This window comes from Haemaphysalis longicornis, unplaced genomic scaffold (assembly GCF_048455015.1).
Source record: "Haemaphysalis longicornis isolate Haplotype H1 unplaced genomic scaffold, Haemaphysalis longicornis Haplotype H1 scaffold_8, whole genome shotgun sequence".
Classification (NCBI taxonomy): Eukaryota; Metazoa; Arthropoda; class Arachnida; order Ixodida; family Ixodidae; genus Haemaphysalis; species Haemaphysalis longicornis.
This window is the reverse complement of record NW_027526445.1, coordinates 117,380,316-117,394,100: the sequence shown is the minus strand read 5'-3', so window position 1 is coordinate 117,394,100 and position 13,785 is coordinate 117,380,316. Positions and strand designations below refer to the sequence as shown.

Sequence of the window (13,785 nt, the reverse complement as noted above, 5' to 3'; positions counted from 1 at the left end):
CGGGGCCGATGAGAGACAAGAGCGCCACGTCAGGCTTTTCTACACCTGGCAAAGGAGCCGTCAAAACAGTGCGGGGCGCATCCCCTTTCGTCACCCCTTCCCTCTGAAGTCGTTCGTCGATAATGGGCGACCGGAGATCTTGCCCGACAAGAGGAGCGACTTGGCAGTGCGTAACGCCCGCGGGTCTCCGGCTGTATATAGTATGCGCACCGCTCCCGTCGGCACCTCGTTGGGTTGAAGGAGTGCCTTGACATTTGCGGAAATGATGAGAAATGGGCGTCATGGTGGCTACAATGCGCGCGGCTCTCTTGACAGGGTCTGTCAAGAGAGCGCCGTGCGAAGGTACACTTCACTGGCACTTTATTTTTTTTCGTTTGCGTGAAACTCCGGTGCTGCGATCTCCATATGCAAGTAGCCCAGTAGCGTCAATCGATAATTTGCTTGATCCTGTCTCTTGACATCAAGACCACCGCCTACTTAGGGTTCCAAATGCAAGCCTAAACAACTATAGGACACTGCCACTAGGTGAGACGTGATTGGCTTAGCGTTTGGGAGCTTTCTCTGCGCGTTGAGGGGTGCGACCATGGACAATTCCGGGATGATTTTAGGAGCTTCGGTTTTCTATGCCGACGCTGACGACGCGCACGAAATACTGCGGGCGATGTAACTCTACCAGAGTTGAGTTGCACACAGCGCAGGAGAAGGACGATAGGAAGACTACACAAACACGCCAGCGCCGTGTTTGTGTAATCGTGTGCAACCGCAGCAGTAATGTCACCGCAACTAACCCGCGTTCAAAATACAGTACGAGGACACCTGAACACTTCGTAAGGATTCCGCATACGAATACATTAGTGTCCGGTTGGACGCCTGCGGCACTTTGATTCCATCCTGCTTTTACCACTTTACACCATGATTACCTTCGCAGGAAGCTACCACCTTACGCTTTCGAGTGGCTTCGATCGTCTCCAGCACGTTGCGCCGCTGCTGCTTCGCGCCACCACAAATTGTGAAGGTTAACGGTGATGGCTGATTTACCTGCCAATGCCATGTACAGCTCCGCTGTAAAAAGCGATCCTTACTGAAAATGTTTGCAGGCACTGCACTGATGCACGCGTCACCTACGCAGACGATTATGTCTGACGTTATCGTGCTGCTATACACGCACTCGGCAAAACGTTCCACGTCATTTTTTGCCGCATGTTCTCGCTTTATTTTGCAGCATGTGTTGTCATCAGCGAATTTCCGAGTTTTTTAATGTCCTTTCTCTGCGTACTATTATGCCTCGCGCATCACGTGACCGACCGGCGCTAAATCGAAATCGGCGTTAACCTTAAAGGAGCCGTGAAGAGAAAATACAACTTCGTTCAATTTGAAAGAACTAGGATTCAGTATCTCACTCAGCTCCATTACAGCCCCAAAGGATGTTTTTAATGAAAAAAAGCAAGAAAAATTCAAAATCTTTCAAATTTTGCGCCACAGTGACCTGTTATGAGCAAGAATGACGTCATACGGGCCAACAATAAAACACAATTTCCAGCGCGTTAACTGCACGTTAGCATTCAAGTGATGCGGTCAAATGCCACTAGAGGCCCCATTACAGACGTCCAGTCATGTTTCGTCGCGACAGGTCATTTAGGCGGCCGCCAATCGCACAAACAAGGTTCCGTGACGTCATACAAAGGTTGCGGGAAATTGGCTAGGGGGTCGCGACTGCTTCACACGCTTTTTTTTCATATCTCCGGTATTTTTTCGAAGATTGCGATGATATTGGTATCATTGTTATCGGGTCTAAGCAGTCTTTCTAATATACCCAACTTGTATTTTGTCTTCATGGCTCCTTTAAGTGCACGACAGCCTTGTCACAAAGGCAGTTGTGGGATGATTGTGGCGTACTTGTGACCATCCAATTACTGCGTGCTACGAGTAAACAAAATCGGCATAACACATGGGTATAGGCGCCACAGCGATAGTTCATGCTAAGGTTCCAGTCCCTTCGGAAGCGTATATGCGAGGACTTTAGCCACGGTAGCTGCAATGGTCCCTTCGCGAGGTTCGAACGCCCGGAGGGGGAATGTGCTGTGACAGCGAAGACTGCTAATAAGAGAAAACTTCGCCATATATGCCTTCAGTTAAAGACAAGCGAAACAAACTGAAAGGGGCTCCGTCGCGAGGATCGTGGTCGCCAAAGTAATTTAGCTATCATTGCAGTACTCACAAAACTGAATTGAATGGCACGTAAAACGCAATATTGGTTCACGTCAAACGTTGCAGCTCACCCTGAACGTCGTATCACATTGCGCGATCTGGCATTTTTTAAATTGTCTGTAATATCTCGGTACGCGTTGAAACCATCTTTCCATTGTAAGCCGTGTAAATAGGAACAATCGCCTTCCATTAATGAGGCGTGTTGTTTCGTTTTGGCAAACCAGTTTCTTTCAGTTTTGCTTCTCGAACTTTATTCCGCCAGCACGAGCAAACGCAATGTCAGAAAGAGAGAAGGAAAGGTAGGAGAAATAATGAAAGAAGGAAGGAGAGGAGAAAAGAAGGAACTTACGAAGCAAATAATGAATAAAGTATAGAAAGTTACCCATAATCTCCTTCTGTTGATCTGGGCGGTCACAGTTCTCGGGGACTGATTAAAGAAGCGAGTCAGATGAAGGAGTACACGGCCTTCATTACAACACACGGTGCTACTCAGGCCCTTTTGGTGTGCCGACATGCTGTATAGCTTCACCCTTCGAAACCTCGCTGCATTCTTTCGCAAATGTTTTCTTTGTTAGAGATTACGGTGCGGGAGTACCTTTACGAATCTTTGCGGACCACCTCGCAATGCGGCTGTCTCCGAGATGAGAGAGAGAGCTAACCGCGAAAAAGGTGAGCAGCCGTGGGGTAAACTGTCGCAGCGGTTACCTGTGCACGCAGCTTCTTTTTCGGTAACCGGGCGAATCAGCAGGGCGGGAAATGATTGCGAAGCTAGCCAGGCGGCCATTAAGTCCTGGCACCTGAATTCACAGAAAACAGAAGGACGTGAACCGAGACGGTGTCGTCGTCGCACGCTGGAGTACCCGGCCTGTTTGTGGGCGCCGCACGACACAAAGGCTCTTCGTGACTCGCGCAGCGGCTTCAGAAAATAGCGCTGTCGCGTGGCTATTTCCAGACAACAGCCTAGTCCGCACCGCACGAGTATCGCTTTTTTTTTTTTCGTCGTTCTTTTCGTCCTCGCGACTCTTCGGGGGAGGACGACGCAGCGGCACACTCTTTGGCACATCATGCGACGCTCGCCACGCGTCCCAGTGCGCAGTACAGCCCCCTTACAGCATTTACTCCTTGCTTACTGCCCTAAATGCGCAGTTTCGGTGCCCCACGTGGTGCCCCACCGTCGTTTCACTGATTCGTCGTAAGAACCACTCTGTAAGAACCACTGTGCGGGTTATCGAGGTGCTGTGAGTAGCTACGCAATACTACGGGACAGGATGAGTGCCCTGTTCCACGTGCGTACTGCGACTGCACCCATCAATCTTGCTCGCTTCGGGATCCCCATGCAGAAATGTCGGCAACAACGACACTTTCAGCGGCACACCGATAGCTTCGTCAAAACTACGAGCAGCGCTCAGAATTATTGAATATTTATCAATATTGAATTGTTCTCAGTTCTTGGATGTCTTAATGGAATTATGAGTAGAACTGTCGCCACGAGTGCAAACTATCTTGCTTTGTTTCCTGGTTCTACTCATGACTACCGATTTCTTTTAGATGCGACTACATCTCATTCACTCGCCTTGTCCCTGCATCCGGCGTCGTCGGCGTTGTTGTTGGCGTCCGCCCCTCCCCATTCTCCTCGCCGCGTGAGCTGCGCTCTCCGCCGTTCACCCCCTCTCCTCTCCGATAGCGAACACTGTCTCGCGAGGGGCATTGGATTGAATTCGAATGGATTGGCTTGGCTTGGCTTGGCTTAGCTTGGCTTGGATTGGATTTGACTGGATTAAAGTGGATTGTGTTGCGTCATAGCCGCGGCAGACTTACTGGCGCCGGCGCGTCCCCTCACCGTTATGCGCGCTTTAAAACGCGGTACCTGCGCCGCTCCGCTCCATCGTTCCAGCGCCGTTCCTCCGCTGTCCAACGCTGCAACGTGAACCCCCTATGCGTCGCATCTGCACAGGGGTTCCCGCGAGGGGAGGTGGGAGTTTTTTTGGATTGCACTAGACGTCCCATTGCTGTTCTTTACCATCCAGCCGTAGAATGGGCAATAAGAGATGTCTATAGTTCATATCACAAGCTAGCTGCAGCACTGTGGAGGCTACATTGTTATCAATAGTGCGCCCACTGAGGGCGCCTAATCCGCCGTGAAGGGGGTCCTGAAAGGACACTCCCTTGTCCCCTCTCGGCAAGTGGCACCGCACGGCCCCGGCGCCTTTTGTCGCTTCCTTCGCGGTGAGTTAGGCGCCCTGAGGGGGACAACAATGTAGCCTCCACAGTGCTGCAGCTAGCTTGTGATATGAACTATAGTTCTTTCTAGTATATACGTTTTGCCTTGTTCAGAACTGGGTGAAATTTGAACCACTCTGAACTGTGCATGCTTGCTCAATGAAGCTGAGCGTGCTACCAGAAGAGACCAGCGATGAATTTACCATGCTTAGAATGAGCTGGAATTAGGGGTTGAAATGTTTGTAATACCTTCCACTCTGCCGCTTTTCACTGCACTCTGTTCACGCTGTCACAAGCGACGGTGTGACCCTCAGTGATGCTCGCCGTAGCCTGCTTCTGGCCTGGGACTAGTTCGGCGTTACTATGCAAGAGCGAGCGTTGGTTGCACTATCACCGGATGCTTTAAATTCGTTACCGCAGCAAGCCTCATCACCGGTGGCCCTTTTTTCTTCCTTAGGCCCTCGTACAAGGAGGCGAGGTACTCCGTGTCTTTGAAGAGGTGACTTCCATCAAAGCTGTGCACATTGCGGGCTTTATTTTGTAGTTACCTTGATCACCGACACACCATAATGGCCCCCCACCACCCGACACCTTCACTCTTAAAACCAATGGGACCAACATCCAAATAAATTATTTTTACATCATTATTTTTAAGCTGGTTTGCGATATGCTACATGTGTGCATATCGTAAGCCAGCTGGCTCTTCAAGGCCGGCACCCGGGAGGGCCAAGAAACTCTTCCGAAGCAAACTGTGCGCTGTCCGTAAACTTTCGTTTTATTTTCATATGGGATGCCATATTTTGCAAGCTTGCTCTATGCTGTTCCAATCACTCATCTCCGATATGCGTTGCCCATGCAGGCAACTTCGACGGTGACTACATCTGGATCTACAAGACGGGCGTGGTGCTGTGGATCATCTTCGGCCTGGGCTACCTGGCCATGATCCTCAACTACATCTCGCGGGCCATGCGCTGCAAGCAGATCCGCCGCGTCGAGGACCGCCTGTCGGCCAGCTTCCACAGCACGCAGCACAAGTTCGGACAGCGCCTCGACGAGATCCACCGGCTCCTGCAGGAGTTCGCCTCCAAGGTATACGCTCCAGCCCGTTCCCTCGCTTTCCTCCGACTTTGCCGGCAGTGACAAGACAGCTGATGTAACGAACCATGCCTTACGAGCCCATTGTAGAACAAAGACTGAAACCTCAGTCCTTCATTTGCGGCCAATGGTACGCCGTTTCCAGGCGTAAACGCTCACAGCGGTCGTACTCCCTCGGGTTACTCGGCCAGTTAACAGTGTTTGTGTGGCCGCTGATGCGCGTTCGTTTGCAGCACATAGTTGCGAGTGATGTCAAGCAATATTTTTCGTCATCTATTACTCCGGAAGCACAGTTGAAAGTTCGAACATGAAAAATCTTGCCAAAATAAAAAAAAAAACTGTCGCTTTAAGAATTGCAGAAAACTATCAGGTTTGCTCCACGAATAGATAGCGTGCCAGTTGGCTACATGACGGTAGTAAATTTGTCCAGCCAAATAGACTTCGCCATCTCGCAGCTAAAGAAAGTTACGTTATGATGCGTCTTGGCACGCAAGAGAGAGAGAGAGAGAGAGAGAGAGAGAGAGAGAGAGAGAGACCAGGCGCTTTCATTGCCCGGAAGTAGATAGCTTTGGGCTCTCTCTGATGAGTTAAGCTACGTGCACAGTAGCGTCGAATTTTCCGTGCCGCCCTGCCGACGGCCACCAGCGGCCGTTGGCAGGGCGACACAGCAGGTTCGGCGCTAGTGTGCACGTAGCCTTATTCAGTCAGATTTCCGTTCCTGGCGACTTCTTCGGCCATCTGGGAAAAGGGCAGCTGGATTAGGGTTTCGGATCTGCATAGCAGGGTCTTCCAGTGGTCTCTGTGTTTGGTATCTATAAGGGAAAGGGAAGTATAGTTCGGTGGTTTCTTCTGGCGTGTCCACATAATACCCGTGAGGTCTGGCGGTGGCAGCAGTGGTAGCTGTTGGAGAATTCTTGCGGTGACTTGCGAAATATGTCTTTTGCTGTAGCTATAGAAATTCTTGAAGTGGTCCGCTTGTTAAAACGCGCAGAAAAGAGCCTGCCCCAGAACTTTGGCCGTAACACATGGTTTAAGAAGCTAAGCCGAAACAGAATAACCAGGTTTCTTTGTTATTGCGGGGGGTTCTTATGTCACTTCGGCATTGCTGAAAAGGTTTCATACGCGTTGTTACTGCGGGCAAGCGGCCCATTGGCTTTGAAACTTCTGGCCAAAAGAACTTCGCAAACCCACACCCAGCCAGTTGGCTTTTCGTGGCCATGCACGCCACTGAAAGCGCGCAAACTGACAATTTTTTGTTCATTTTCTTCTGTACGTCCCACCCTTTCCCTGTCCTGAACAACCGTACAGCAAAAGTCGCACCGCAAGTCCATCTGGCGGGGCAAGTCTAGCGAGAAGCAGCGCTCGGGGGGGTGCGGCGGCGGAGACGACGACATGAGCGCCGAGAGCTTGTGCGGCGGCTCGGACAAGAACCACAACACGCGGGACGACCAGATCCAGCGGCTGCTGACGCTGGTCGAGACGCTCAAGGAGGAGAGCACGCAGAACCTGTGCCGCACCAGGCAGCTCATCGAGACGCACAACCTGCGGCTGCAGCTGGAGGCCCCGTACCACCTGCGCGAGGAGCTGCTCCAGCACACGCACGGCCACAGGGAGTCCGCCGGAGGACTGCCCAGGGGGGAGGTGGCGCCCTCCAGGAGGCACAGCCTTCCGGTGCTCCACACGGACGGCGGGGGGGCAGGCGCCGGCAGCGCTGGAGGAGGCCTTCTCACTGCCACCAAGGACTACCTGCAGGTCAGTAATCCTAGGGCTTTGTGCTGCTGAGCCTACGGACGCGAGCTTGATGCAGGCCGTGGTGGCTGCTTTTCTGATGGAGGCGAAAAGCGAAAACGCCCCCTTTCGCGAAAAGCGAAAACGCCCCTTTATCGGCGCACGATAAAGATCCCTAGGTGGTCGGAATTGATCCTGAAGAGACCTCCATACGGCGCATCTCGTAGCCCACGTGTAGCTTAGGGGCGTTAAATCCCACTATCAGGTCAATAATCCGCGCAGAAGGGGTTTGGCCTAAAAAAAGGGCTACGAGTTCAACATCCAGCCGTGGTTGGTACTTCCCCGGAAGGAAAAGTTGGTCTGCGGTAGAATGCGCGAATCACTCAGGCTTGAGAGCGACGGATCAATCAACACGAAGGAGCGTTCGCTGTTGCGGCTTCTAGTTGCCTTTAAATTTGCAAGATGTTACGTGGATATCGATATCTTCAATCAAGCCGAGGGTAACTAAAGTGCACGTGGTTCTAGCATTATTTCAAGCGAAGAATGTGTCAGTACGTACGTCCCGAAATCCCACACCTCAACTTTCGCCCACTCGGTGTAACCTTTGTTATGGCGAGAGCGTCGATCTGGTATAGGCATGTGCCTCGGCAGCGGTAGCTTACTGGACCAAAAAACGGAAGACAACAGCGCTTGCTGGTGCTAACCGCCATCGACGTCGGGCACGGTTGCCAAAAAGCATAGCAGATCGACATCTTGTACTACTGCACACATTTCTCGTCTCCCGTTCGTGCGGGTATACCCTATCCATACTTGGGAACGCGGATGTCATCGTAAGCATCACCCTCCTTTTTCTGACAGATTTCTTCCAAACAGGGATTAGCCAAGCGTTTAGTTATCACGACCTGCGATTCTTCATTTAAAAGGTTGATTTTTTTTCAGCCTTAATGGTATGAATTGTCACTCCGGTATCTTACAAAGCACACCCAGAAGGCTCATTGGTTCTACCTTATGAACCAGACATGGTATAAACTACACATACCTTAAATGAGCCATGAGGACACGATACGGCTTTGTTCAATTTGAAAGAATTACCTTTGGTAATTCACTCAGCTTCACTCCAGCCACAAAAGACGTTTCTTTAACAGGGGAAACGCTAGAAATATTGAAAACCTTTAAATTTCGGACTACTGTGACGTTTTATGAAGAGGTATGACGTTATATGGCCCAGCAATATAAAACAATTATCAGTGTGTAAATCGCACGTTTGTATTCTACTGATACGGTCAAATTGAACTATCGGCCCTGCCACAATCGTCCAGTTATGCTTATTGGCGGTGGCGGCTTCGGTTTGCGGACGCCAATAACACAAACAAGTTCCTCTGACGTCATAGAGAAATCAAAGGAAAATGGCTGGGGAGTCGCGACTTACCACTTTATTTGTTTTCTGCAGTATTATTTGTTTGACGATCGCGATAAAATTGTCATCGCTGCAACCAGGGAGAAGGAAGTGTTTTTATTGAATTAAGCTAGTAATTTGTCTTTGGCAACGTTTGACTATATTGCAACCTTAAGCATCACATGACTGTTAACCATGTCGGTTCGATATTGTTATAATTTTATTCGTTATTGGATTTTCTCTCGTCATTGAATGCGTATCAGTTTGCTGTAAAGAAAGTCATGTGCAGCTTTCCCGCTCATGGCAGTCCTTTCAATAGCGATTACTCCGTAGTTCTTCAGCAAATGTAAAGTTATTTTGCGCAGCTAACATTGGGGGAGAAAACTTGCTTTGTGCGCAGTTTCAAGTCTCGCACATTGCGCGACTAGGTTCCTGAGCCATGGAAACTGTCCCATAGAAATGCATGGGGAGTAAGATTTGACATAGAATTACACCCAAAATATTCAGAATCCTTGAGTTTTCTTTTAGTATTTTGATGTTTACGTTGACTCCTTGCTTTATGCCAAATATCATTTTCGTGAAGTGGTTTTGCTAGGTTCCTCAGAGGTCGGAATTTTGAGCGAGAAAGCTGGGTAGGTGCATAATTTCTCGCGGAAGCTTCACTGCTGTGCGCAGTTGCAACTGGTGTGATAGATTGTAACATATATCTCTGTTACAGTCGACAGATTGTAACAGAGATTGTAACAGATATTGTAACAGGCACGTTGCTCTTCAAAGAAAGACATAAGACATACTCGGTGCAAATTTATTCCGTTTTCGACGCACACCCTACAAAGGTCACTTAGTTTCAATTTTTAATTAGTTGTCTTTTGTGTCTTTTTTGGAACGTTTCAGGTGAAGTTTCCAAGCGGCCACAAGAACAGGAGCCACCTGGAATTCCCGACGAACTTTTTTGCGCCTCGGGCATCAATACCGCTGTGCAACGGCCGGCTGTCATCGCACAGAGACTCGTATGATGGCGACGTATACGACGTTGAGATAGCCGTTACAAAGCCCATGGTAACTTTCGACCTCGACAGCCTGGACAGCACCGCCATCTGACCTACGGCTTAGAAGGGCCACATCAGTTGTGGTAGGCACAAGAATGGAGGTGACCGCTGGGGGGTTGCGGTAAAGGATGCAAGAACGCCCGAACTAAGATGTTTTCTCGTGCTTTGGAAGCTCAAAAACAGCAGTGCTTTTTCGTGGACTCTTCCAGTTACGCCAATGCATCAGGCCGGCCATGGGTGTCGACGTTTCGGCTTTGGAGTCATGCCTTGTCACGGGAGTGGCAACTAGTAATGTTCACCAGCAGCGTACTGGACCGCTTAAACCCTGATGCGGTGACAACAGTGACGTGGTCTGAATGACCCTACGGGGTACTTTGGAAATGGAGCTTAGGCATGCTAGATTCTACAGTGCAGAAAGACTGGAGATTATATTTGTTACTATTCCTGTTCCACTTCGTCGTCTTCGAATGGTTGAAGTCCGAGGAACAAAGAATCCACTGTGACCTCTGTAGCCACGTGAAGCAGTGAAACCGGCCTTTCTGTATACCTTGTGGTGGGTATTTTGTCGGTAATCCTGGAAGAACTCAACGACGCAGCACTGCTTTAGAGGCAGCACCCTTCGGCGTCTTTGGTCACAAGATTTTTGTGAGGGCCATGGTGGAAGGTGCCTTGTGTGAATCAGGATGTCTCCGCAGTTTTTGTATGCTTCATTCCTCAAAGCGCGGGGACCCTCAGGCGGGAACTCGTGAATTACTTGGAAGAGTTGAACAGCCGCGTCTACAAAACACTGCCTGTGCACAAGACGCATGCGCCGTGGAACAACACCTGGTAATATCACATCAGCTAGCACGTGCGCGAAGGCCCGTGCGTCGACCCCCCGGCACAGCATAACGATACTTGCACCCTTGTGCTTCGTTTACTGCGTCACTCGGCTGAAATTTTGCCCTAGTTCTTGCGTGAGACGCAGCATAGACGAATTATTTTCAAGTATGGATACTTTAAGCCTAACAAACAAAACTTCAAAGTGTGGCCGCCGGAATAGTTGGTACTGGCCTGTGTGGTTTCTCGCGACCACAGTGTGATACGGTGCCGCGTAAAACGTAAGAAAGATGTCCGACGCACATAACGGTGAAGTTGCACATCCTACGCGCTTCACCACAATATGTTATAGGTATGCGTACGAATACGTAGCGCTGGTAAGATGAAGCGAACATGACACCGCAAGTACCACCAGCCGAGCGGGTTGAAGACTCCAGAGAATGCCGTCACACCTGTTTGGTATTTTTGAATGTGATGTGATTTGAGCACATCTTACGTGCATTTCACGGAAGGATCTCCTCGTCGATAACTTTGCCTGTCGACGTATCTTCGACGTGATTTACAAGGATTTGTGCCGCGTCTGTGACAGCGCTGGAGTGCTTCGGAAAGTGCTTAGACCATTGCTTCATTACGGAACGCAAACTGCGTAGAGCAGCATTCAGGAAGTGCTTACGTCATCAACTTCTGTGGCACTGAACTTTGCACGTCGTTTACGATGTTGTGTGAATACGCGAGCGCTCGTTCGCCTTAGTGGTGTGTTGTGGCGTGGGGACGAAGCTGGTCCCAACCGCACTGAACAGCACCTCATTGCAACACACGGGCGAACAGTCAACGTTTTCATTTTACAGCGGTGATGCTGCCCAGACTCTCCCAGTGCTTTCGAATGCTACGGTGTACTCAACTGAAAACCGCTCTATTCGAACTGCACTTGGTAGCAGCGCCTGTTGAACGTGCTCCTTTGTGTCGTGAGGGCGCTTTACACGCCTTAGCAAAGAAACGTGTATTTTACGGACATCTTCGGCCAAATTTTGATAGAAAGGTACGCCACGAGACGTTGTCATGGAATAACATCGTGTGCGTATATTCTAACTGAAAAGCGCGAAATGAATTGTGGTCAATATGTATATATGTGGATATTTTCAGTACACTGAATCCGGTATGAAGCAGATGTTGTAACATACACTTAGTATTTCTGCTGTTGATACCTACTATCATTTTAATTCTGGGTGAGTTTACCCATGGCAATGCAGAAGCCCGAAGCATGTCTTTGGTTTTACAGACCGTTTACGCTTCATTTCTCGTTCCCGTAGATTTACCTTCCTAACTATTCGCAGGAGGCCGCGAATTTTCCCAGTCGAGTTATATGAGTGCATGTGAAATAAAAACTCAGAGCTCGTGGGTTTTCGTTCTTTATGGCTGCGATCTTCCAACTTGTGCACTTGACTGGCATGGAGCGGAATCACCCTCCATCAGCAAAACCCCATCGCTGTCTTGCTATGTACGAAAATAAGTGCAGCTGTTAGGATTTCTACCGTTTTTTTTTATAAATTGCTATTCATCGTCATCATTGTTGTGCAGCCTACATTAGAAATATGCCCATAACTCACAGTTGTACATAAGCATTTGTTTTGTATATCATCGAGCAGTGATGTGCTCTCATTGTCATAAATGCCGTTCTACAACTTTCCCCACAAGAACATGTACGATATGATTTCCTTCAAATGGAGTGTTGTAAATATTCAGTTGTCATAGCGTTGTTTGTATAAGTGGCAGAGTTTTGTGTATATAGTTAGTACCACCTTTGCTTGAACGTTTGTAAAGGTATACTAAATATAAATACCATGCTTGTCCATACGCCGGTGTATACTTTTGCGTTCGTACCGAGAACACCTGCTAGTACGGAAGTTTTATTTGCACTTCTGCACCTCTGCTATGGCCGCGATGTATCTTGCCTAACAGCCTACACCAAGGGGCTTGAAACATTAGGGATCTAGGGTAAGAAACTTCTTACCCTAGAGGTCCTAAGTCGTTTCTCTGCGTTCTCCTGTGCAAATGTACCAAACAGGCTTGCAGAAAACCATGTCAGAACTCTATGCTGTATGTGGAATGTGGGGTAGATTTTACTAAACATTGCTCCTGCAAGCATGCAGAAAGATTGTAACGCTACCAAATTTTAAAGGGTGGCTACATAAAATTGGACCCAGCAAAGTGAAAAGTACGACAGCAGGGTGGTGCAAGCGAAGATGCGGAGCAACCGCTCACCTCAGCTATGTGAGCTGCGGTTTACTTCTGAAAAATCCTGGACAAAGCAATCTGTCGTACAGTGCCTCGCCATTTTATCCTGCGGGCTAGCGATGTTGCGCTGGGACGTGCCAAATCAGTTTTCTCCGTTTTCAAAGTAAAGGCCTAAGGCGTCGTCTGTGAACCAAGTGCCTCAGTGTCCACAGTTTAGTACCCAGAACTGTACATAGATCTTTACAACTGAAAATAGTATTTCGAATTGCATATCGCTGCCTTGTAGTCGCAACACCGGTTTGACTGTTCGCTGGTGACGTCAACAGCAGAAGCGAGCAAAGAGCTCGCATAAAATATACACTGGCGCTGGTTCCTTTATGTCTGCATTCATCTGTTTGGACTGCTTTCTCGTTCCTTCTAGGGCTCTTGGCAATCATCCTAAGAATTCTACACACTCCGCCAAACTAGACGGCGTTGCGTCTGCTTTGTCGGTGCGAAACTTTCACCCCAATGCTGCAGTGGACGTTGCTGCGATATACCTGTGCTTGCCTGTAAACGAAGCTACTTCACATGCCTTGTACAAATGATGAAACAACGAACACTTTTAGCTAAGAATGGGTGTTACACGAGGAATCCGCGATGGGCGGGTCGAAGTGACGGTACAAACGATCTCAGATGAAACGCCTTATTGTTGATGCCCACGTTTGTATCATATACAGAGCTGTGTGCCTACAACGTGTTGTGTTCTCTTGATTTCGTGTAAATAAAATATCATTTTAGCCCTGTTTAAACTGAACCCCCTTCTTTTTTTTTTCTTACGATAATACTGCCGGTGAAGCAGACATGCAGCGCCACCTGTTCGATGAATGCCGTGAGTGCCTTAATAAAACGTGCCAGCTTAAATGCTAGCTTAACCAAATTCGGCCACCTTCGCACTTGAGATGCGAAGACTGAGGAAATGGCGCAGTTGGTGGTCTTTACTAGCTTTAACTTGGTTTTTCTTAGGTCTGCCCCTTTCTTAAGTAAAAGCTTTCT

General features: G+C 49.0%; 1 protein-coding gene across 2 annotated transcripts in view; it reads left to right on the top strand.

The window, feature by feature from the left end:
* LOC144149794 (open rectifier potassium channel protein 1-like) overlaps positions 1-13,541 on the top strand; it is a 165,917-nt gene extending 152,376 nt beyond the window's left edge. For both annotated transcript variants that reach the window (XM_077681437.1, XM_077681436.1), the window contains exons 5-7: positions 5,288-5,517; positions 6,832-7,275; positions 9,542-13,541. In XM_077681437.1, the coding sequence (XP_077537563.1) occupies positions 5,288-5,517; positions 6,832-7,275; positions 9,542-9,748 (881 nt within the window). In that variant the 3' untranslated portion in view covers positions 9,749-13,541. The remainder of the gene's footprint in view (positions 1-5,287; positions 5,518-6,831; positions 7,276-9,541) is intronic.
* Positions 13,542-13,785: the final 244 nt, after the last annotated feature.